Raw genomic sequence first — 26248 nt, forward strand, 5'->3', positions numbered from 1 at the left:
AAATGACCATTATAGATGATGGGCAAAAAGGTTTTATGGCGAGAAGAATGAAAAAAAGTCTAGCATATCTCTGAACTGGCAAATCCATATTCCCAGATAACTGTACAAGCAAAGGTCAGCTCTATAAAATTGGGTACCACCAAAACTACCGTGTCTCTCCCAACCCCATCCTTCTTTTGATCAGAAAGAAGAAACTGCTACTAAGAGACAGACAACACAAATAAAACATCTATTAGGTTATTAAATCACAAAATGCATTATTTCCACAATTTACCACCAAAGTACATATTGATTTCTATCCTTTACCGAATATCCCACTACAATATATTGAGGATGTCACACACCTATCAAAATAACAGCTTCTTATAATCAAAATTAAAGGTAACAGAGATTAAAGATCTTTGAAAATTTGCCCTGTGCCTGCACTGTGTCCTTCTGACTGATTAATTTTTCTGGAGGCAGATAAAACCAAGTGCTTTCTCTATCAAGCCATAAATCCCTAAAATAGTTATTATAGATCCGAAATAAGAAATGTTGAATTTCTGATAAATATGCATGACTACAGCTAAGCCAACTATGAATACTTATATATTCATTTTCTTTTAACTTGCTTCCATTTATGATAAGAGATGATACAGGTTTTCTGCAGTAAAAATATTCATAGGAAAGGGCATACATTGGTAATGCATTACACAGATTTCATCTCATGCCTCAAAATGTGAAGTCAGATTTATTTATCTGATTAATTTAGCCTTCAAGGCACTAGAGATATTTACGAATGATTTTGCTAAGTCAAACAAGTATAGTTGTCTATTACATAATAATACTGTGTTTAAAATTATGAGAAAGCAATATTCAATCAATATTAAAGAAGTCAAGAGTGGTGAAAATACTATGAACAGACTGTGAATGGGAAGTAAGTATTTCTGCCTCATATGTATTTAGTCATGAAATCTTCCATAACTCAATTTTGTATCATAGTACAAGACCAGCGCAAGAATCTATAAATACTAAAACTATGGGTAGCCTAAGAAAACTGTATTAGTACAAAAGTATGCATACAGCCATCCCTTCTATGATTTGACAGACGTCAGCACAGACTCCAGTCTAATTTTCTACATGCAATACATCTATCATGCTCTAACAGATCTCGTTCTCACAATGAACACTCAAAAGTACTGTGAAACTTTTAATTACTGAAGACCAAATCAATGTTTTAGAAAAGCTTTCAACTTGTTTAAAAAGAAGTATTCCTGGTTAACCCTTATTTTAAGTAAAAATTCAACTAAACAATCGTCTGATTCCAATACCTCCAAAGCTAGAGGGAAAAAAAACAAAAACTCTATAGAGTGCTATACATTGGAAACTTCTCACCAGTGGGAAAATTTTGTGTATGTGTGTCCCATATATATATGCATGCTCTAAGTGATTATCTAATTTAAGAATAATATAAATCACTAAACACTTAAAAATATTCACTGACTCCAACTGTCCATACTAATTATGTTACAGTTTAAAATAAAAATGTATTTACCTTGCCAGGTCTAAAAAATACTTTAGTTAACCCAAACTTGTAGTCAATTTCATTTAAGCCCAAAGCTTTAAAAAGAGCCTGAAAAATAAAAGTTAAGTGCCAATTAGGGATTAATAAGAATGAGTTTATAGCTAATAAATCTCAATTTAGGTAGTATGTGTACCTTACAAAATAGTCTTGGATCTAATCTTGCAAGTTTATCTGGCATATACTTTTTATACATGTTGTAGAGTTCATGAAATGAAGCTCGTGATGGGAAACCACCTTGCATCAAGTCCAAGACAGACACCATACCTAGATTCATAAACAAACACAAGTTTTACTGCCAATCACCATACAGAAGTCCAAAGGTAATCTGCAAATGATCAAAGAATTTTACAAATTAAAAGTGGTAATTTACAGAAATTATCCGCAATGAAATATTACATAGAAAATATCATACTTACATCATGCTTATGTTCCCAACTTATCCACCACCTAAAAACTACTGCAACCAAATTCCCATCTCTAGCTTTTTTTAATATATTCAATGTTGATAATATTTAGTGCTGCTAAGACTGTGGGGGAAAATTACTTTTTAATACACTATTTCTGGAAATAAAAGATGCTTCGGGATTTTGAGAGCAGTGCTATAGAATCTGTCAAACTTAAACACATGCGTATTTTCTATTTTAGTGAAGACACAGATTTCTCCAACAGAAATAAATGAAGATATCTACAAGTGATGTTCATTGTGTCCCTGTGTGAAAGGCATAATATTAGAAATAAAATAAGTTGCAAGAAAATGAAAATAAAGCAAAACTAGCTTGACTATATTTTCTAGAGATAAACTACTGGTCTCTTGAAAATTCAAATGTAGTTTGTATCTATTTTTTCTGCTGGAAACCTCTGTGTCACAGTATACAAGGCAAAGACCTGCATTTGGCTATTTTCCAAGTTCTGAGATTACTTCTGGAGTAAGATTAAGAGTTTCCAAGACAAAGTCAAACATATTTCCTGGTTCTCACCAGCACTTAAAGCAAATGGAGAAGACAGAAGACTATGGCACTCTAAAGACCCCCATTTCATTCACCTCTCAAAGGAGCTAGTCTAGTCTACCAGGGTAAAGAGTCTACAGGATGACTATCGACATTCAGTATAACTTTAGTAAATGACTAATTTGAGCCTTGAGTCAGTGTGAGCTTTTCATGGCAGGAACAGCATAAGAAAAGGGTCAACTATTGATAATACCAGGACTTTTGTTTATAAAAAGACCTGGATTTCAGTCTACAGGACTATTTACATCGATGAAGAAAATAAGATTATTCAATTAAAAAGTGTTAGGACAAATGGTTAGACATAAGGAAAACAAAAATAACATAAGATCTGTACCTCGCTCCTTATAACCAAAATAAATTTCTGCTGGTCAAAAATTTAATTAGCAAAATAAAATTATAAAGTATTCTTAAATGGGTAGGTTTTTATTTTAAAATAATCTCACTGGAAAGAGACTCTCTCTAGACAATCAGATTGAATTTTAATCTGAGTGGCAAAGGGGTAAAACCCCAATAATACTCAGGGATGATGACAATGTAGGAAAACACACATGTACATTCTTAGTGGGAGAGTAAACCAGTGTAACAGTTTCAGATGGCAATTTGGAACAAGTATTTATATTATTAATATTAAATGCTAGTAAGTTATCCCTTTGACGATTTTTCACTTCTATGAATCTATCCTACAACTTGCCACATGTGTGGGCAAAGATACACATAGAGAAGGTCTATAAATTCACTGGGTCATTGCTAGTAAAACAAAACACAGAAATAACTTAAATACTAATCAAATTATACCACAATCATATGACAGAATATGATGTATTAATTAAAAATAATAGGGCAGAGCTCTAGCAAGTATAAAAAATATGTTGAAGGCACAGAGTTAAATGGTCACCTTTTTGAAGTGAGACTTCTTTTTAAGTATATTATTCTGTACCATTTAATTTTTGTTACAGTGAACATATATAACTATTATAATTTTCAATATAATTATATAATATATGTAATATATAATTTATATATACTACTATAATATATAACATGTTATATATTACCATAAAATAAAGTTTAATACTGAATTAAATATAATATTACATTTAATATAATGGAACACAAAGGCAGTTGTTCTTATGGAAAGAAATTTCCAGAACTAGATCAAGGCTCTGGCTCTGTCTGGAGAAATAAAAGTAAGGTTTAATTGGTACTGTCAGAATTGTTGCCCATGTATATCAAATAAACAAGCACCCTTAGAAGTGTGAGCGTCGTCTGAGTCCCTTGGCTTGCCCTACCACCGCATACAACGTAGGAAGTGGCTCACAGGAGTTCATTAAGAATTTCATGGAGCTTAACAAATTACTAAGTCTGTGGTTGCTTTCTCCACACTTGAAGTTAATTTACTCTAAAGATATTCTGAGGCTTAAAAATGTAAAAATCACCCAACCAGGTACCCTTCCTTCTAGAGATTCCCATGCCCGGCTTTTCCTCGGGGGAGTCTGGTGAGGAACCTCCTGGCGCAGTCCCGGCTGGCCATCCTCAGAACCCTCTCTGCTACCATGCAGGGAGCACAGCCCCCAAGTTAAAGGAAGACCTGCCTTCTCTTACTTTCCCCTACTTTCCCTGGGGTTGGCTGATCAGAAGACAGTCCCTTTAGTAAAAGCTGTCCTAAATTAATTATTCTCCTTAAATTGGAAAAAAAAATAGAAATGGAAAGGCAAAGGAGCATTCCAATCTTAGATGTCTTTATTTTAGAAAGCGTCACAACTATTTTTATTTCTACCAGTTATTGGTAAATGTTTTTGCTTTTTCTCATTACCTAGTCATACAATTACCAATTCTAAGCCATTTTACTGCAATTAGTATTATAAAAAAATCAAACCGTTATGAATTGGTGGCATCTATTAAACTGCCAACATATCTTGTTAAAATGAACTGCTTACTGAAAGAGGAATCCCAGCTAAAGCATTAGTGAGCCCACACTGTGCTAATCTCATAGTGCACAGAGCTAAATCTAAACACACTTGACTGGCCAGGACACTGGATGCTCAGTAGGAAGTAAATGATATTATGTTAGGCTAACCAAATCCTAAAGAGAAATTTAAATGAGGAAAATCAGCAGACTCCAAGCAAAAATGATCTGAAGAAAACATTACAAAAATACAACTATACATATGTAGGAATAAAACAGACATCATTTATTTAACTTTCTGGTGGTGGTGGTTTGGTCACTAAGTTGTGTCCAACTCTCGCGACCCCATGGGCTGCAGCCCATCAGGCTCCTCAGTCCATGGGATTTCTCTGGCAAGAATACTAGAATGGGTTGCCATATTTAACTTTCTAGTATTTGCTAAAATCAGTCAAGAATAAATCTTTATTTCCTAGTCTGTGTATTTCATTCAACAGATATTTACTAAGTCTAGTGTATGCTTTGCATTGCCAGGAAGCAGGAATGTGCATACAAGTCAGAACGATTTCTGCCCTCAAGAGTTTACAGATTAGAGAAAGGAGAAATTAAATAACATCTGTGACTTTGAAATGAAAGTGCCTGGCGCCCTTTACTCGGGCCCCCTTCCTTGTTGGGGGCATCAAGAAAGTCTTTCACGAGGAAAGGACCACCAAGCTCAGATGTGAACAATGAAGACAAAGGGGAGAGGAGAGTTTATCAAACAGAGGAAGCAGCAGATGCAGAGGCCCTGAAACCGCAGGAACACAGGACATTTAAGAGACTAAAACAAAGGCCAGAATGACTGGAGAGCAGAGAGGAGAGAGAGAAAACAGAGGCAAACGGCCCACGGGCCAGATCACAGGGGTTTTCATAAGCTGCCAAGAATTCTGCTCTTTACCCCAACCAGGGTCAGAAGCACTGCAGCATGTCAAGCACTAAAAAGGCATGCTCAGGTTTGAGTTGTAAGGCAGCAATTCTGGACCTGTGTGAAGAACAGACCAAGCAGATGCAAGGAGGATAGTTAAGAAACTTCAGCAAAGAGCCAGGTGAAAGATGGTGACAGCTTGAATTAGGGAGTCCTAAGGCTCACTGTTTGCTAGGAGAGTAGATCTTCAATGTTCCCACCACAAGCAAGCAGTGGTAATTATGTGGCCCAACAGGACTCTGAGCTAATGCTATGGTGGTAACCATTTTGCAATACATAAGTGTATCAAATCAACACATTGCACAACTTGAACTTATACAGTGTTACATGTCAGTTATATCTCAGCAAATCTGAAGGAGTAAAAGATACACTCCAAAGGTCACATGGAAAGGGGCTTGGGGAGCCTTAGACTGAGAACATACGCCTAGGCTGTCCAGCGTGGCAGCTGCTGGACACATGCTCTGTAGCTGCACTAGCCACATGTGACTTGGTCTTGTTTAGACGCCCAGTCGTGTCCAACTCATGGACTGCAGCATGCCAGGCCTCTCTGTCCCTCAACCTCTCCCAAAGTTTGCCCAAGTTCATGTCCATTGCATCGGTGATGCCATCCAGCCGTCTCATCCTCTGACACCCTCATCTCCTTCTGCCCTCAATCTTTCCCAGCATCAGAGACTTTTCCAGTGAGTCAGCTGTTTGCATCAGATGACCAAAATACTGAAGTGTCGACTTCAGCATCAATCCTTCCAGGGAGTACCCAGGGTTGATTTCTCTTAAGATTGACTGGTTTGATCCCCTTGCTGTACAAGAGATTCTCAGGAGTCTTCTCCAGCACCACAGTTCAAAGGCATCAGTTACTCGGTGTTCTGCCTTCTTTACGCTCCAGCTCTGACAACCGTACGTGACCAATGGGAAGACCATATAGCCTTGACTCTACGGACCTTAGTTGGCAGAATAACATCTCTGCTTTTCAATACACTGTCTAGGTTTGTCACGTGTGACTATTTAATTTTTTTAATTAAGCACAATTAAAAATTCAGTATCTAACTCATACTAGTCACATTTCAAGGGCTCAAGAGCCCCAAGTACCTAGTGGCTGCCATACTGCACAACACGGGTACAGATTATTTCCACCTCCACAGAAAGTCATATCAAACAGCACTGATGGAAGTGAGAAGAGATACAAGTCCAACAAGAGACACCCAGGTGGAAGAAGACGACCCTGCGCAGCAGGCAGGAATGGCCAAGCATTCAGGAGAAGCAGGGACACACGCTGTTTTAGCAGCCAAGGAAAGGCGATGTTACAGGGACAGAGCGGAGCCTGACGCTGCTGCAGTCCACTGAGATGAGGTCTGCAAAGAAACGCCTAATTCAGGATCAGGAGAGTCACCAGAGATCCTACCCAGAATCATCCTGGTGAAAGCTGATTTCTCCTGGGCTCAAGAGTGAGTGGAAGGCAGGAAACTGAGAAAGCGAGAAGAGAATATTCTTGGAGAGAAAAGCAAAACCTGGAGAACAGAAAGTAAGGCCAGAGATGGGACGGGAGTGGGAAGGAAATGCTGGTGAGAGGGAAAGAAGAGGTTCAGAGGGAGAGGTCGTCTCAGAGCTTCAGTACAGGTCGTCAGTACTCAAGGTTCCTGAGAAGGCAAGGAGGGATGAATCCAAAACACTACAGTCTCAATGAGGAAGAGAGGCACTTTCTACTTTCCATCAGGAGGGAAGGTATGCAGGCAAAGATATTTGGCGGCACACAGGTAAGGCGTTCAGCTTTTGAGTAAAAACAGGTGAGGCTGCTTGTTGGCAGAGGCTCGGGGCAGGGTGAGTCAGACTGGCCTCTGGGGAGAAACAAAACCTGCTGGCCAGGGAAACTCGGTGGGTGGGTATGAGAACCCTTTGAAGGTTAGCGATCATGAGTTTACAACAGCGCCAATCTGCCTTGCCCACCTTCTCCATGCAGATGAGGAGAAAACCATTCATCGACAGCTAGGGTTTTATGAGAGGGGTCGGGGTAGACGCAGCTGAAAGCCGAAGAACTGATGCTTTTGAACTGTGGTGTTGGAGAGTCCCTTGGACTGAAAGGAGATCCAACCAGTCCATCCTAAAGGAATTCAGTCCTGAATATTCATTGGAAGGACTGATGCTGAAGCTGAAACTCCAATATTTTGGCCACCTGATGCGAAGAACTGACTCGTTTGAAAAGACCCTGATGCTAGGAAAGACTGAAGGCAGGAGAAGGGGACGACAAAGGATGAGATTTGGACAGCATCACCGACTCAATGGACATGAGTTTCAGTAAGCTCTGGGAGTTGGCAGTGAACACAGAGGCCTGGTATGCTGCAGTCAACGGGGTCGCAGAGAGTCGGATACGACTGAGCGACTGAACTGAACTGAACTGAAGCTTATATAATTGGGGGAGGGCTCTTTAAGAAATAACTACGAAATTATAAATTACAAAGAATATAATATCAGGTACAGGGTTCTGAAAGGAGCCCATATAAACAAGGCACTCCATAGCTAAAGCGACCTCAGCTTTCTAATACATCTGCTGCCAAGAGGAGCAAGAAATGGAGTCCGGTTGGCAAGAGAGTTTCAGGAAGTGTCCCAAGCCTGAATCTATAGGAAGGAAAAGGCTGTGCCCTGGAAGAGGCAGGGGTGGTATGAGAAGGACAGAGGATGGGCACAGGATAAAGAAAACAGTCCCGGGCCCCTGACCTACATGACTGGGTCAGGTTTTGGTGTCCTCGCTTCTCACTCTACTACTTGTAAAAAAAAAAAAAAGTTGAAAGCACACTTCCCTTGGCTCCCGTGGGACTTTTCTGCACTTAGTTAAACCATCACTCTCTACCCCTCACCTGGCTGTGTCTGTCCTTTCTCAAGGGCACTGTGTTGTTTGTTTTTAATAAGTAGTAGAGTGAGAAGCGAGGACAACAAAACCTGACCCAGTTACATGGGGAATGAACTGCTGTGGGACTGAGAAGGCCATGGAAAGAAAGCCACAGAGAGCACCCACAGAGGAGATCTGGGTTCGCAGCTTAAGAGTTTTTTTGGTTTTCTGAATTATTTTTTATTTTTTAATTGGAGGAAAATTGCTTCACTATGTCCTGTTGGTTTCTGCCATACAATAATGCAAATCAGCCATAATTATACATATATCCCCTTCAGACATGAAACAACAGACTGGTTCAAAATTGGGAAAGGAGTACGTCAAGGCTGTATATTGTCAGCCTGCTTGTTTAACTTACACACAGAGTACATCATTCAAAATGCCAGGCCGGATGAAGCTCAAGCTGGAAGCAAGGTTGCCGAGGGATATATCAATAACCTCAGATATGCAGACGACACCACCCTTATGGCAGAAAGTGTAAAAGAACTAAAGAGCCTCTTGATGAAAGTGAAAGAGGAAAGTGAAAAAGCTGGCTTAAAACTCAACATTCAGAAAACTAAGATCATGGCATCTGGTCGCATCACTTCATGGCAAAAAATGGGGAAACAATGGAAACAGTGACAAAGTTTATTTTCTTGGACTGCAAAATCACTGCAGATGGTGACTGCAGCCATGAAATTTAAAGATGCTTGTTCCTTGGAAGAAAACCTATGACAAAACTAGACAGCATATTAAAAAGCAGACATCAGTTTGCTGACAAAGGTCCGTATAGTCAAAGCTATGGTTTTTCCAGTAGTCATGTACAGATGTGAGAACTGGACCATAAAGAAGGTTGAGCACTTAAGAATTGATGCTTTCAAATTGTGGTGCTGGAGAAAACTCTTGAGAGTCCTTTGGACAGCAAGGTGATCAAACCAATTCATTCTAAGGAAATCAACTGTGAATATTCATTGGAAGGACTGATTCTGTAGTTCCAATACTTTGGCCACCTGATGTGAAGAGCCGACTCATTAGAAAAGACCCTGATGCTGGGAAAGACTGAAGGCAGGAAGAGAAGAGGGCAACAGAGGATGAGATGGCTGGATGGCATCACCAACTCAATGGACATGAGTTTGAGCAAACTCTGGGAGATAGGTAAGAACAGGGAAGCCTGGTGTGCTGCAGTCCATGGGGTAACAAAAAGTCAGACATGACTGAGCAAGTGAACAACAACCCCTTCTTCTCCCTCTTGAGCCTCCCACCTCTCTAGGTCATCACAGAGCGCCAGGATGGGCTCCCTGTGTTAAACAGTAACTTTACACCAGCTATGTATTTTATACATGGTGGTGTATATATGTGAATGCTACTTTCTCCATTCATCTCAATTTTTCCTTTCCCTGCTGTGTCCACAAGCTTGTTCTCTGTATCTGTGTCTCCATTCCTTCCCTGCAAATAGGTTCATTAATACCATTTTTCTAGATTCCGTATGTATGTGTTAACATGTATTTGTTTTTCTCTTTTTGACTTACTCCACTCTGTATAACAGGTTCTAGGTTCATCCAACTCACTAGAACTGACTCAAATGCATTCTTTTTTTTTATGGCTGAATTGTATTCCATTGCGTGTATGCACCACATCTTCTTTATCTATTCATCTGTCAATGGACATCTAGGTTGCTTCCATGTCCTGGCTATGGTAAAGAGTACTGCTATGAACACTGCGGGGAGTGGGGTGGCCAGGGGGTGGAATTCTCAGGTGGCACAGTGGTAAAGAACTCACTTGCTAATGAAAGAGACATGTGTTCAATCCCCAGGTCAGGAAGATCCCCTGGAATAGAAAATGGCAACCCACTCCAGTATTCTTGCCAGGACAATTCCAGGGACAGAGGAGGCTGGTGGGCTACCATCCATGGGGTTGCAAGGAGTGTGCCACAAGTGAGCACACACACATGTAACTACTATGAACACTGGAATACGAATATTTTTTCAATTATGGTTTTCTCAGGGTATACTCCCAGTAGTGGGAATGCTGGGTCATATGACAGTTTTATTCCTAGTTTTTAAAAGAATCTTCATACTGTTCTCCACAGTTGAAAAGCTTTTATAAATTATACTTCAATGAGGTAAAAGATTATTGTGAAATAATACTATACACCAATATTGTTCAAATAATTTGTCCACCTTTCTTTTCTTATAAATAAAGGAATATAAAAGTCTTATTGTGCTTAAAAATAATCAAGATAGTTGTGAATTATTTGAATACACTGGATGTATTAAATTGTATTTGAACTAAATAAGACTCTTGATACACTCCAACACAGATTATAAAATAGAGAAATACCTGAACACTGAAGCTGCGACAGAATTTGAGCTCCTTCAAAGTCATGGCTTGTCATCTTTAAATTAGGCTTGATACAGCGAATAAAGCTTGCTCCCTAGAAGAATAAAGGTACTTTAAAACATAATACATGCAGCATTCTTCTTTTTCTAAGAATTCTAGCAACTTTCAGAGCATATTATCATTAAGTTATGAGCTTCTCTTAAAATAATCACTAAGGAACTCAAAACAACTAGCATACTTTTACAATGTAAAGCATTCATATAGTAATAATGTTAGAAAAATACTGTTTTATATTTGAGTGCCAAAAACTGTTATTGTAAAAAGAAAAGTCTTTCATTATAAAATATGTCAATATATTTAAACAATATATTTCATAGGATGGCATACATGTGATTATACTCCACATTTAAATGTATTTATGTGCTATGCTGCTGTGATAAGAAAACTGCCCTATGACAAGACAAGCGAATAAAATTATGCCTCTTAAAATTTAGGGCAAAGTAATAAAAAAAAAAAAAAATCAACTTTTCTCATCGTTCTACTTTAGAAACATACAGTAGGTCCCTGAGCTGCACTACTGTACATCTTAAAGTTTTGTTAAATGGTATGTATTTTAAAAAGCTTAAAGGCATTCGTTTGGAGTCAGTGACCAGATCATGCTGAACGAGGCAGAGAGAACACTGCCACGGACACAGTGAGACTGAGACTGCTGGGGACTGAAGCTGATACACTGAACATCCAAGTAACGGCTTCTCTTCCAAGCAGTCACACCTGCAAAGCTCAACAGTTATATCAACAATGATGCTCACTGCAAATGCTTTTAGATACTTTTTAGAAAAGCCTTTAAAAAAAAACACACAACTATAATATAATCGTTTAACAGTAGCATCACATTTGGATGATAAAAATAAAATACCTCATCAGGTTTAGTTTTCAAAGAAGTTTTGTCCTTAAGAGATAAATATTTGCAAACAATGAAGATATTTAAGAGAATTTCTTAATGGTTTCAAAAGCAAGTCTAACAATAAATTAAGCAATAATAGCACAGAGAATAAATATTTGGCTTTTCAAAATGACTACTTGAAAATGAAGAGTATTTAGTTAAGTTCTGTGGATTTGTTTAAAAAATAATCTTCTCCTGAAGTCATGCTTCATTAACATAAGCCACATATCAAATTTCTTTCTATGGTGAATTTTCTTTAAACAAACAGAGGGAATTAAAATGTCCAGTTTTTAAAAAAGCCTCTGGGGAACTACTGCCTCTATTATATGGCATAAAAATACTACGTCCATTTTTTCCATATCAACACTGTCACGTCATGCTGTCCTGTAACACTGAATGTTACCACCAGAGAAATACAATGAAAATGAATTACATGCACTGTCTTTAATCCTAAAAAATACATCTTCCTTCTCTATAATAACTAATTGTTTTCACTCTCCTGAAGTTACAGGATAATCTTAGTAACATTCAGAGAATTCTTTATGTTTATAGCAATTTGACTGTACACATACATTTGACTTGTCTTCAGAACAAACCTAACCAAAATGATAACCATTTTAAAAACTGATTTTCTTTCAATGAGAAAAATTTTTTTAATAAATTTTTAATTATTCCAAGTTTACTGTGCTTATTTTAATAATTACTAATAATAGTTTAAGAAGATCATTTAAAAACCCTTTTCTTTTTTAAGTATACTCACTGTACTTCGAAGTTTATCCAGAAGCAAATTTAACTGTGTCTGTAGAAGAAATCATTCATTATTTCAGAAAGCAAAAGTACACAACACCATAAGTAAAAATTAGCTCTTCAACATGCAATAATGCTCATCTACAACATGTTACAATTTAACAGCTCTACACAATCTCTTTAACAGATAGTAACATGCAAAAATGTATGGCTAATACATAACACCAAGGACAATAACTTCAATATACAGAACTTGTGTAATTAAAAGACTGAAAATTAGCAATACTAGAAAACATACATGCATGCTTGGAGGTGGGGTGAATGAGGAAAAAGGATACAAGCAATGAAAGAAGTAAATGAAAATGCAGGTGTGATGCATTCAAAAAGGAATCGATGCAGCAGTATGTGAATACGTGGCCAGCTGGGTGTAGCTTGTGTCACACTCCATTAAGGAGGAGGGTGTGTTTAAAATATCCACTCATGCTATATATTAGAACTGTTTTATGTAACACCTATCATAAATGAAACCAACCTGCCTATCTGTTGAAAGCCTCTTTACTGTTTTAAAATCTCTCGTTTCAATTATTTTTAAAGGCTAGGACAATTTTCTCAAAGCAAAATTCACAACAGACACTATAAGTAGTTACTGTGCTTTACTTTTTAAAATAATATTAAGTGATTATAATTTACTCTGGCTCAGGACGTTAAAATCATATATTCCCTTTCCTTCTCTGCAAAGTAAATTGTGTAAAATTGTTATATTGATTTTATACTGGGATGCTTACTGTACTACTTAACAAAAGATAAATTAACATATCTACTTATAGCTATATTTAGTAATAATAATAGGTATACTTTACTGAATGCTTTCCATGAGTCAAACACTGCTCAAAGCTTTTCACAGGTACTGTCTAGTTTAATCTGCACAACTCTAATTAGGGATATATTAGTCTCATTTTACAGGTGAAAGCATTGAGGCCCAGAGAGACAAATTATTTGCCAAGATCATGGAGCTAGTAAAGGCAAAACCAAGATTCTAACAAAGGCCTAACACCAAGGTTCATTCTCTTAAGCACGATACTCCAGCACACTTCACACATTATAGGCTTAAGTTATAAAAACACAATGAATTTAGATTAAAAGAATACACCCATTTATCTGGTTGCCACAGTTTTGACAACCTTAACCAGTCTGGACCAGCACACAAATGAAAACCAAGTGTAAGAGCCGCTAATTTGGAAAGAAAATGACTGCCACAAAGCCCATGGTTCCTAATCCATAGCACAGTACTCTCCCCAAAAATGGAGATAAAGTGAGAATGAAGAATAGAAGCAGCAAAAATGAACTACAGTATCTGAGAGAAGAGGGAAGAATGTCCATTACCAAAGACGAGTGGTCAAAGACCACAAGGCATAACAGCCTTATGCAACTCATGCTTTATTTGTATTTTATTTTAAAACATACAATTTCTCCTGTATATAATAAAAGAATAAGATTTTCATTAAAAAGAAAAACTTTTTCTAAAACACTAATAGTAAAAGAGTTCTGTTTCGATAACCTGAAAACGTCACATTTCATTGGAAAGCCTCTGGTTCTCAGTGATGCTCAGTAGTGTAAATGCTAGCCTGTTTTGTTTTATTGCCACACATAACTTGAATTTAATAAACTATTCTACTATACTTAAAAACAAGAATTACTATTATTTCATTTCAAAGCATCACAACAGAACACTTTGAAATTTTATTATTAATGTTACAGCTTTTAGTTACAGTTTTCAAGTAGTCTGAAGTGCAAAATGCATCCTATTGCATTTAAGCAATTTTAAGCACTTAAAGTCTTAACATAAACTACCTTAGTCCAAAGAATTTTAAGAATGTTTTTTATTGTATTTATATAAACTGTCTAAAATTTCAAGTGTGTTCTTGCCAGCAATACTAATATATCATGTAGGAAAATACTTAATAAATGATCTCTATTTCATACAGACTACTGTACTATTTTAAACCAATCTGTCAGCACATGTTTATGTAAGAATTTAAGAATATCCAAATAAGAGAAAGAATACTCAAGAGAAGAAGCTCATAATTAATTAATAAGAGTTTAAGACCTTTTATTCAGTTACCTGAAAAATATGTGACAAGCTTTCTCTTATATCTATGCTTCAGCTTTTGTTTTATAACCATGATTTTATCAAGTTAGTTATTTAGAGCCCATTTCAGCCCACAGTGGATTTCAGGAAGCTTACATTATCAGTATCCTAGTATTCTGAGTCTTAATTAAATACTGTTCCTAATTAAATCATTTTTTAATATTTGAAGTACACAAAATGAAAGGCATATGTGGTTTTCTTATAAATGGAACAAGACTGTGGAAATGTATAAGAGAGAAATTAATTCTATTTATTTTTTTCTATTCATTATCATTTATTCATTAAAAGTGATACAAAGTTTTTAAATTATCTTTTTATACACAAAATACTCAACAGTTAGAAACAAACAGGAGTGTTCCATTTCTTAGATGCATCATGTGACAATTCCCTGTCAGACCTCAAGGAATAAATAAATTCCTGATCCAAAATCAGTGAAACAAATGAAGTGTTCTTCAGCGTTAAACAATACGAAGGGTTTGCCACACCAAGTATTTATCTTTTATGGAAGTTATTAAAAGCTTTAATCAAATTTTAGTGTAATATGCACACCCAAAATGCACTATGAGAGAGAACACATTAAAAATGAACTACAAACTGAACCATTAACTGAGCCAGGCTTTAACACGGCAGCCGCTCTATTAAGGAGGAGTCCACGAAGGTGATCATTTACCTGAAGCCCCTGGCAGTGCCTGCTTTTCCTCTCTCAACTCAACTAGGCCTCTCTAGCCATCTCGAGCTGGACTACTCCAGCTAAAACAAAACTGCTGAATGAGGAAGGAAACAGAAAACACGTGGGAAAGAGAAGGTTTGAAGGTCAACCAGACAGTAAGCAGAAGCAAGAACATTAGGAGAAGCAATCAGACATGTGAAGCACCAAGAAGGAACACGTTCATAAAATTACAAGATTTCTGTATGTTCCGTTACTATGCCAACTTTATGTTCTTTTGTATACAAACATCAACAATTCAGGGTCTGCTCTTTGAATCTCACTCATGGGATTTCTCCGAGTGAACTACATTATCCACTGGATAGTGTAAAACACAATTTTTTAATACAGTAAGAGTAAAAAAAGAAAAAATTCTAGCAATACATTTGCCATAAATACCTTAAACTTGTTTCCCACACTGATGAAGCTAAGTTTTCCTGCTTTTTGTTTAGTGTCTTTGTTGTTATTTGTGGATGACTCAAATAATTCCCGGATAAATTTATCCCTGGATTCACATATTAAGGACTCCAGAGACATATGTAAGGCGTCATTATTTTTTTCCACAAACTGCGTCTGAAAAACAAAGCAGACAGGAATGGTTCAGTCCATCTTGTGGTGATATTCCTTAACACGGTGCTGTCCAACAGAACACTCAGGTAACAGAAATGCTCTGTATCTGCACTGTCCAATACAGCCACCACCAGCCACGGGAACAGCGAGCACGTGAGATGTGGCCAGGGTCCTGAGGGACTGAATTTTAAATTCTGCTTAACTTTAAAAAGCCAGATGTGGCTAGACATTATGGTATTGTACAGCGCAGCTTTAACATCGAATGGTTTTCTCCCTGTAAATGTTCTACTCACTGTTTCATAGCACACTGCCCCGGCAAAATGCCTGACGATGAAGCCTTCGTCATCTCGGATGTTCCTGTGAACTGCCAGCTTAGACTTTCTAGGAATCTGAAAATCAACACATACATCAGTCATTAAATTATCAAAAATATACAGTGTTAATAACTCCCTTTAGAAAACATCTGGGATGTGAAATACTTAAAATCAAAAAGGGAGTTTTCATACTTTATACAATCATATTGCTCCTTAAGTAAGCCTTCATGTACCAATAAAATCTAGCAAATATTTTTGGTCATAATCTCTTAGGAAGAAAAAAAAAAAAGGAATAAGACACAAAACAAAACAAAACCACATTATTTAGAAGCACATGCAAAACACAGCAGGCATTTTATAAAGTTAACTGTTTATGTCTAAAGTACTAGCTGCTGAATTGTCACCTGGAGCACTTTTAAACCACCAGACCATTTACATGAGGTGATTCCTAGGTGTGACCAAGGTTGAGAAGCATTGTTCTACAGAAACACCTGAAATCAGCACAGGGACTCACCAACTGATTTTAGCCATGCCTCCTAACACTTTTACACAATGAGCCCAAATCTATTTGAAGAAAACAAAATCACTTTCTGGTTGTACTATCACTATAATATCTCATATTGGTATCATTTCTAAAAGTTTCCAAAATAAAAGATCACCTCTGACCCACAAAATAGCCTAAGGTTAAGAAAGACGATCTCATTTAAAAATGAAAAAGCTAAGACCCCATAACCTCACCAGGCTTCTCCTGGGTGAGAGAGCTGGCAGATCACAGAGCCTCCCCTCTGCGTGGCAGCAAACAGCACGAGTCAGAGGGTGGCCCTGGGATCAAGATGCCAGCCTGATGCCCAAATCCAACACTTTTTCTCTATTCTAGGAAAGGAGGTCGCTTGCCCTCTCCATGCCGTCCCCTCATCTCTAGCATGGGGAAGCAAGCAGGAGCAAGGGCAAAGGATTACTGTGAGCTTAGTCACTCAGTCGTGTCCGACTCTTTGTGACCCTACAGACTGTAGCCTGCCAGGGTCCTCTGTCCATGGGGATTCTCCAGGCAAGAACACTGGAATGGGCTGCCATGCCCTCCTCCAGGGATCTTTGCAACCCAGGGACTGAACCCAGGTCTCCCACATTGCAGGCAGATTCTTTACCATCTGAGCCACCCGTGAAGCCCATTATGAGGATTAAATAAAGTAATTCAAACAAAATGCTTAGAATGCACTTGGCACATGGCAAGCAATTCAATAAATGATTATCATTATTTATATTTTCAAAGAAACACAACAAAAGTAGTGAACCGTACAAATTAGAATTTACTGCTGTGCTCTTGTTCTGTTTTGAGGAAAGTGACCAAAGCCCATTCCTGATGCTTTTGTTGGCTGTCCTTGGAGCACTATGTCTCAGAAACCTTGGTCACAATTTGTTGACCAGCAGTCAGTTCTCTTGGCAAAAGTGACTGTGCATCCAGACTGGTTCTCATAGAGAGCAGTGAATAAACAGGACGGGATACACGTCTTCAGTCTTAGCGGAAGTTTTCCTGGGGACCCACGCTGTTTTATTTCTATCTCCACTGAAGTGAAGAGAGGCAGCCTTCACATCCCAAGATTTATTTAAGGACACAGAAGAACTGCAAGTCAATGAAACAGGTGGCTATGGGATGCAGTCTCCAGAGAAGGTTAGCATAATTACATCAGCTTTTTCAGTAAATGCCTTCAACCTGCTTTTGTTATGATGTATGGAAACAAGAATATCTGCTTTCATTCACTTCAACTCCTGGACCCATCAAAGCAATGACTGTTATACTATGCCCCAGTCTCAAAACTGTAACAGTATAGGAGGCAACTGCAACTCTGAACAGCTTTTCTTTTCTCTTCCATCTTCCTTCCTTCCTGTCTTTGTTGTTCTAAGATGAGGTAGCAACTATCTACAAGGGTGAAATTAACATCCACATTTCTCTGTGCTACTCTGCTCATTCTGGGTCCAAGGACAGAGTTGTGTTTGGATTACGTCAGAGGATGTAGGTTGAGTGTAATGATGAACACAGAGCTACCTAAACAAAGAAAACACCTTGAGATGCACACTCCAGCCTTATGGAGAATGGCCCTACTGATCACCACCACTGGCGGGGATTCAAGCACAGCTCTATGACACAACAGCAGTCTAGAGAATCAGGTCTTCTGACACTTTTTGGAAGAGTACTTCTCATTTATTTCTCTCTGTGTCTCTTTTTGTCTCTCTCTGTGTCTGTTTTACCCTTCAGCTAATTCTTCTGTTGCTTCAGCTTCTATGACCCTTTCTGAGCACTATTTCCATTCAAAATTCATAAGGAAAGAGCATCAAATGAAATTACTGATCATTAAATGAATTGCTTCTACCAGTCAGACTCTTAGCCACAAGCTTTGCTGGTTTTACAAACGTGCAGACAGGTGGCTGCATGTGACTCTAGGTCCTAACACCCCTGGGAAGTGATCCACTTCACACAATACCTAACAGAGCAACTGATGGCCACTTCATCCAGAAGGGAGAACATAAAAACAGTACATAAATGTACAAAAAAATGTACATAAATCTTTTTGTACATCTTATATAGGAGAAATGTATTTTATATCCAGCCAAAAAGGCCTTGATTGGATAGATCAGCAGCAGCAAAGATATACAGATATAAATTAATGGTCATCTATAGAAGACACAGTGCTGGATTAATTATAGAAGATGTATATAGTTGTTCAAAGCCTTACATAACTTAAGAGTCTAATTATCTAATATCTAACATCTAGCACATCTTTCTGAAAGTTTCTCTTCCAACCAGAGCCTCAATTTTGAAATGACAAACTCACAGAGAGTCGGAAATGGTCTTTGTGCTTCTGGTGAACTGCAGATGTGAAGTGTTGATCACTTGGCTGGGGAAGGCGATTTTCTTCATCCAAAATATCTAATATTCCCATTAATTTTGCTTCAATTAAATCTATTTCAAAAAATTCAAATATGACAGGGTAAAAACACAACACTTTAAACTTACTGATCACAAATTTTGAGGGCTGGTCAGAAACAAAGTAACATGATTTCACTGTTTTCTCTCAAAAGCTACAGAGAGTAAATGAATTTTATTTTACATCTGACAATTTATTAGAAATATCTAATATCTGACAATATTAGAAAGCAACATCATATACTCAACACAGTTTAGAGAACAACTCTATAAAGAAAATGACTAACGTAATAACCATCCTGGCTGTAAGCTAGGACAGAGGCCAAAGAGCCAGCAACCTTCCTCTCCCAGATGACCTCTATATTCAAAATGAAGTAAAACTACAGAAGCTTTTGTAAGTGTAGGTTTTCAAAACTACTTATAGATATGGATTCAAAAGCTTTCCAGCAAAACTTCACCAACAACACGTATTTATGTTCCTTACATTCATATGTTTTGAATTTACTGCCTGCCCAAAACAACTATAAAATGTAAGCTGCTTAAATGCAGTAGATAGAACTGTTAAATGGGACAGACTCTAAAAGACAGGAATTAGGAACAAGATGGCAGAGGAGTAGGTGGACATCGAGTACATCTCTCTCTACGGATACATCAGGAACATAGTTTCAGACACAGAAGTGCATGCAGAACACCAGCTGAGAGTGGCCTGGAGTACCTGACCAGCAGAAAACAATATACAGAACCACGCAAAACCCGGTAGGAAAAAGGAACTAGGGGGAAACACAGGAGTGTTAGTACGGCTGTACCTGCCCTCGGCAGGTGGGGGAACTGAAGCAGGGGTCCAATCCCCACATCTGGGCAATTGTCTGAGTCAGAGGAGAAACATTTAAGGCTGAGAGTGAAACAGCTGATCTGTGGCAGCCTAAATGGAATGAGAATCAGACAGTCCTTGCCACAGCCATACATACCCTGGAGAGGGATGCAGGTCCCCTGGAAGGGGCAGCAGCTGGAAGCTGGAGTTTAGGGATTGTGGAGCAATCCCAGGGCAAGAGCTGCTGTTGACTGCAGAGAGACAGGCCAAGGGGATGTGAGGGAGGAGAATATGGTGGGAAATGCCTGTGGAGGAAAGCCAGGCAGCCATGGAAGCAAGGCGATACTGCTGAGTCACACATAGGGGATGGAGCCATCACCACAGCCTCTCTCTCCACACTCCAGCATTAGCAGGTGAACAACAGAGAGGCTGGCCCATCAAATACCTGAGGCACTACAGAGTAGGACCCCAGCCAGGGAGCCCCTTTAAGTGCCCGACACAAGTATATACTGAGTAGGATCCCAGTCAGGGGGGCCCCTCTATGTGCTTGACACCCCGAACAACAGAGAAGGACCCCAGGCAAGGGAGCCCTCTAAGTGCATGAATGGGCGGAGCTACAGACAAAGGCTGGCCAGAGGCCTTCTGATCACCAGCTACAAGAGGCTCGAAAAAAGATTCTGAGAGGGCCATAACTCCTGCTAGGGAGGCAGTCCATGTCCCTGCACACTTGGTGCCACCAGGGTCCCCCCAAGCCAAGCAGCTGCACCTCACCTCTCACTGGTGAGCTGCCACAGGCAAAAAAAGTCTTGCATCTATGCGCACAGGGTCACTTCAGTCATGTCTGGACTCTGTAACCCTGTACACTGTGGCCTGCCAGGCTTCTCTGTCAGGGAGCGGGGCTCTCCAGGCAAGAATACTGGAGCATATTGGCCAATACCGGTTGCCATACCCTTTTAGAGCACTGTATTTCCTGCTGCCCTAGCTTCCAACTCCCCTGAGTACCTGGTGCTGCCAGAACCCCTGAGACCCAAGCAGCTGCACCAACTCCACACCTGGCCCTCACGGGGAAAACCCAAGTCCTCCAGGGCAGCCTCAGGAGCAAACCCCAGTGGATGACCCACATGCAGAGGTGGAAATAAAACCACAATTGAAACCCGGGTGTAGTGTGGCTGAGGAAGAAGACCTAAAACCTTCCCACCAGCTGCACAAGCTGCAGATTAAATCCGTACAATCATCTAGGCAGACTCTGTGTCTATGGAATATATAAAAGGCCACTGAGAGCTCCCACAAAAGAAAATGCACTAGTCCTGACAGCTGCAGACATTGGAAGCAAGAATGCACAGGAGTAGGACCAGATTAGAATCTGAGCTGCCCCTACAGCAGGTCCAGAGATCAGCACAGTGTTGGAGGGCATCCTAGAGAGGTGAGGGGGACTGTGACTTCCAGCGAGGGAGAGGACTCTGACAGCAGGGACCCAAGAAAAACATTTATTCTTCTTATGTTTGACTTATTCTGTAGATTCTTTTGGATTTTTTTTCTTTTTTCCCCCTTGCCCCCCCTTTGTTGCAGTTGTCGATTTTACTGGCACTATGAAACCTAATTAAGCTTTTGAGCTTTTCTTTTTTTCCTCAGTTACATTTTTTATTATTGTTATAAACCTCTGCCTCTACACCGGGCTTTTTCAGTTTTGTGGAGTTTTCCTTTTTTTTTTTCTAATTTTTTAATATTACGTTTTAATTTTTTAAACCTATTATTTTTCCTACATTTATCTCTTTGCTTCTCCTACTGTTCTTTTCCCCTTTCAATTAATCCTTAATGTACATAAATCTTCTTTATTTACCTTTATTTAACTTTGTATATCTATTCTTTCTTTCCTTATATCTCAACATATTTGTTAATGTTATTTTCATTGTTTTATTCCCCAGTTGGCACCTTGCTTTAGTTTTGTTTTCCAGTTTGTGCTTCAGTTAGTTTTGTTCTGGTAGATACAATTTTTGGTTTCCTTTGCTCACCGGGTCAGTCTATTATACTTTATTTTTGTTGGAATGCTTTGATTTTGTTTATGGGTGGATATGTATATGTGTTTATTCAGTCACACTTTTTATTGTTGTTATAAACCTCTGCCTCTACACTGGATTTCTGCGGTTCTGTGGAGCTTTCCTTTTTTTTTTTTCTTTTTCTTCACTTTTTTTCTTTTCTCTTTTTTATAATTTTTAATTTTTTTAAACCTATTATATATTTTCTACATTTATTCCTTTGTTTGCCTTTCCGACTGTTCTTTCCCCCTTGCAGTTAATGTTTAATGTATATAAATCTTCTTCATCTACCTCTATTTAACTTTGCATATCTATTCTTTCTTTCTTTTCTTTCCTTCCTTTCCTCTCAACACATTTGTTGGTTTTGTTTTCATAGCTTTATTCCCCACTTGAAACCTTGTGTTAGTTTTGTTTTCCAGTTTCTGCTTTAGTTAGTTTTGTTCTTAACTGGTAAATATAATTTTTGATTTCCTTTGTTCACCGGGTCAATCTACTGTACTTTATTTTTCCTGGACTGTTCCGTCTTTGCTCATGGGTGTATATGTATATGTGTATGTTCCATTTTTTTAAATTATTATTTGCCTGATTTTGTAACTGCCATTTGTCTGGGGTTCATCTTTGGTTTCTCATTTTTGGATATTTGTTTTAATCTCACTTAATGTCATAACAAACCACTTGTGGAATCTTCATTCCTGACCAGAGATCAAGCCCTGAGCCTTTGGAGTGGGAACACTGACTCTGAGACCCTAAACTACCAGAGAACTAACCCTGCTATTGCTGCTGCTAAGTCACTTCAGTTGTGCCCAACTCTGTGCGACCCCATAGACGGCAGCCCACCAGGCTCCCCCATCCCTGGGATTCTCCAGGCAAGAACACTGGAGTGGGTTGCGTTTCCTTCTCCAATGCATGAAATTGAAAAGTGAAAGTGAAGTTGCTCAGTCGTGTCCAACTCCTAGAGACCCCATGGACTGCAGCCCACCAGGCTCCTCCGTCCACGGGAGCATCAAACAGTGAGAACTCACACAAAGGAAACCCCTTGACTGCAAGGCCCAGCATCACCCAACCACGAGTGGTGCCCTGTGCAGGATGCCCCATCTGAACAACAAACAGAACAAAAATACAAACCCAATCATCAGCAGACAGCATTACCATATCACTTAGCCTTGTCCATCAGAGGAGAAACAAACAAACAAACAAGACCTCAGCATAAATCTCACCCTATAGGAAGCTTACACAAAGCCCTGGACCAAACTTAGGAGGGCAGAAACCAAAAGGAAGAAAGAATTCAAACTTGAAGCCTGGAAAAAGCAGACCTCAAATACAATAAGTTAAAAAAAAAATAATGAAAAAGCAGAGAAATACTACACAAATGAAAGAACAAATGAGAAATGCAGCAGTCCAAATAAATGAAGAGGAAACAGCCAAACTACTTAAAAAAGAATTCAGAATAATGATAGTAAAGATGATCAAAAACCTTGAAAACAAAATGGAGAAAATGCAGGAATCAATTAACAAACATCTAGAAGAATTGAAGAATAAACACACAGAAACAAACAACACATTTACTGAAATTAAAAATACTCTAGGAATAATCAATAGCAGAATATCTGAAGCAGAAGGAATCAGTGAGCTAGAAGGGAAAATGGTGGCAATAACTTCTGAAGAGCAGATTAAAGTAAAAAGAATGAAAAGAACTGAGGATAGTCTCAGAGACCTTGGAGACAGTATCAAAAGCACCAACATTTGAATTAAACATTCAAAGAAGAAGAGAAAAAAGGGGTATGAGAAAAATTTTAAGAGATTATAGTTGAAAATTTCCCCAACATGGAAAAAGAAATAGTGAATCAACTCCAAAAGGCACAGAGTCCATACCGGATAAAACCAAGGAGAAACACACCAAGACACATACTAATGAAACTAACAAAGACTAAACACAAAGAAAGAATATTAAAAGCAGCAAGGGAGAAGCAGTAAGTGACATACAAGGGAAACCCCATATGCGTAACAGCTGATCTTTCAGCAGAAACTCTGCAGGCCAGAAGGGAATGGCAGGATATATTTAAAGTTCTGAAAGGGAAAAATCTACCACCAAGATTACTGTAGCTGGCAAGGATCTCATTCAAAACTGCTGGAAAATTCAAAAGCTTTTTCAGCCAAGCAAAAGTTAAGAGAATTCAGTACCACCAAACCGGCTTTACAACAAATGTTAAAGGGATTTATATAGTCAAGAAATAGAAGAGAAGAAAAAGATTTACAAAGTCAAGCCCAAACAATTAAGAGAATGGCAACAGGAATATATACATCAATAACTACTTAAAATGTAAATAGATTAAATGCTCAAACCAAAAGACACAGACTAACTGAATGGATACAAAAACAAGACCTATATATGCTGTCTACAGGAAACCCACTTCAGACCTCAAGACACATATGCACTGAAAGTGAGAGGATGGAAAAATATATTCTACCCAAATAGGAAGCAAAAGAAAGCTGGAGTAGAAATCTTCATATAAGATAAAATAGACCTTAAAATAAAGAAGATTACAAGCGCGGGCAGCTGCAACGGCGCACAAGAGCAGCAGAAAGGAGCTACACTATGTCCGAGGTCAGGGGCGGAGCCCGGGAGAAGCTACCCCATGCTGAAGGTAAGGAGCAGCAGCTGCACTTTGCTGGGGCAGCTGTGAAGAGATACCCCACGTCCAAGGTAAGAGAAAACCAAGTAAGAGGCAGGCACTGAGAGAGGGCATCAGAGGGCAGACGCACTGAAACCACAATCACAGACAACTAGCCAATCTGACCACATGGACCACAGCCTGGTCTAACTCAGTGAAACTAAGCCATGCCCTGTGGGGCCACCCAAGACGGGCGGGTCATGGTGGAGATGTCTAATAGAATGTGGTCCACTGGAGAAGGGAATAGCAAACCACTTCAGTATTCTTGCCTTGAGAACCCCATGAACAGTATGAAAAGGCAAAATGATAGGATACTTAAAGATGAACTCCCCAGGTCAGTAGGAGCCCAATATGCTACTGGAGATCAGTGGAGAAATAACTCCAGAAAGAATGAAGAGACAGAGCCAAAGCAAAAACAATACCCAGCTGTGGATGGTACTGGTGATAGAAGCAAGGTTTGATGCTATAAAGAGCAGTACTGCATAGGAACCTGGAATGTTAGGTCCATGAATCAAGGCAAATTGGAAGTGGTCAAACAGGAGGTGACAAGAGTGAACATTGGCATTCTAGGAATCAGCGAACTGAGATGGACTGGAATGGGTGAATTTAACTCAGATGACCATTATATCTACTACTGTGGGCAGGAATCCCTTAGAAGAAATGGAGTAGCCATCACAGTCAACAAAAGAGTCCAAAATGCAGTACTTGGATGCAATCTCAAAAATGACAGAATGATCTCTGTTTGCTTCCAAGGCAAACCATTCAACACCACAGTAATCCAAGCCTATGCCTCAACCAGTAATGCTGAAGAAGCTGAAGTTGAACGGTTCTTTAAAGACCTACAAGACCTTCTAGAACTAACACCCAAAAAAGATGTCCTTTTCATTATAGGGAACTAGAATGCAAAAGTAGGAAGTCAAGAAACACCTAAAGTAACGGGCAAATTTGGCCTTGGAGTACAGAATTAAGCAGGGCAAAGGCTAATAGACTTCTGCCAAGAGAACGTACTGGTCATAGCAAACACCCTCTTCCAACAACACAAGAGAAGACTCTACATGTGGACATCACCAGATGGTCGACACTGAAATCAGATTGATTATATTTCTAATAAAAAATTTATTATATTATATTTCTTTGCAGCCAAAGATGGAGAAGCTCTATACAGTCAACAAAAACAAGACCAGGAGCTGACTGGGGCTCAGATCATGAACTCCTTATTGCCAAATTCAGACTGAAATTGAAGTAAGTTGGGAAAACCACTAGACAATTCAGGTATGACCTAAATCAAATCCCTTATGATTATAGAGTGGAAGTGAGAAATAGATTTAAGGGACTAGATCTGATAGATAGAGTGCCTGATGAACTATGGACGGAGGTTCGTGACATTGTACAGGAGACAGGGATCAAGACCATCCTCATGGAAAAGAAATGCAAAAAGCAAAATGGCTGTCTGGGGAGGTCTTACAAATAGCTGTGAAAAGAAGAGAAGCAAAAAGCAAATGAGAAAAGGAAAGATATAAGCATCTGAATACAGAGTTCGAAAGAATAGCAAGAAGAGATAAGAAAGCCTTCCTCAGCTATCAATGCAAAGAAATAGAGGAAAACAACAGAATGGGAAAGACTAGAGATGTCTTCAAGAAAATTAGAGATACCAAGGGAACATTTCATGCAAAGATGGGCTCGATAAAGGACAGAAATGGTAGGGACCTAACAGAAGCAGAAGATATTAAGAAGAGATG

General features: G+C 38.8%; 1 protein-coding gene across 6 annotated transcripts in view; it reads right to left on the reverse strand.

The window, feature by feature from the left end:
* The window catches only part of MYO6 (myosin VI), a 158144-nt gene that overhangs the window by 29792 nt on the left and 102104 nt on the right, over nt 1–26248 (reverse strand). For all 6 annotated transcript variants that reach the window (XM_010855252.1, XM_010855253.1, XM_010855257.1 and 3 more), the window contains 7 exons: nt 18899–19026; nt 16047–16142; nt 15583–15756; nt 12342–12380; nt 10639–10732; nt 1698–1828; nt 1535–1612 (listed from right to left, as the gene is read on the reverse strand). In XM_010855252.1, the coding sequence (XP_010853554.1) occupies nt 1535–1612; nt 1698–1828; nt 10639–10732; nt 12342–12380; nt 15583–15756; nt 16047–16142; nt 18899–19026 (740 nt within the window). The remainder of the gene's footprint in view (nt 1–1534; nt 1613–1697; nt 1829–10638; nt 10733–12341; nt 12381–15582; nt 15757–16046; nt 16143–18898; nt 19027–26248) is intronic.

Source organism: Bison bison, unplaced genomic scaffold (assembly GCF_000754665.1).
Source record: "Bison bison bison isolate TAMUID 2011002044 unplaced genomic scaffold, Bison_UMD1.0 scf7180017864362, whole genome shotgun sequence".
Taxonomy (NCBI): domain Eukaryota; kingdom Metazoa; phylum Chordata; class Mammalia; order Artiodactyla; family Bovidae; genus Bison; species Bison bison.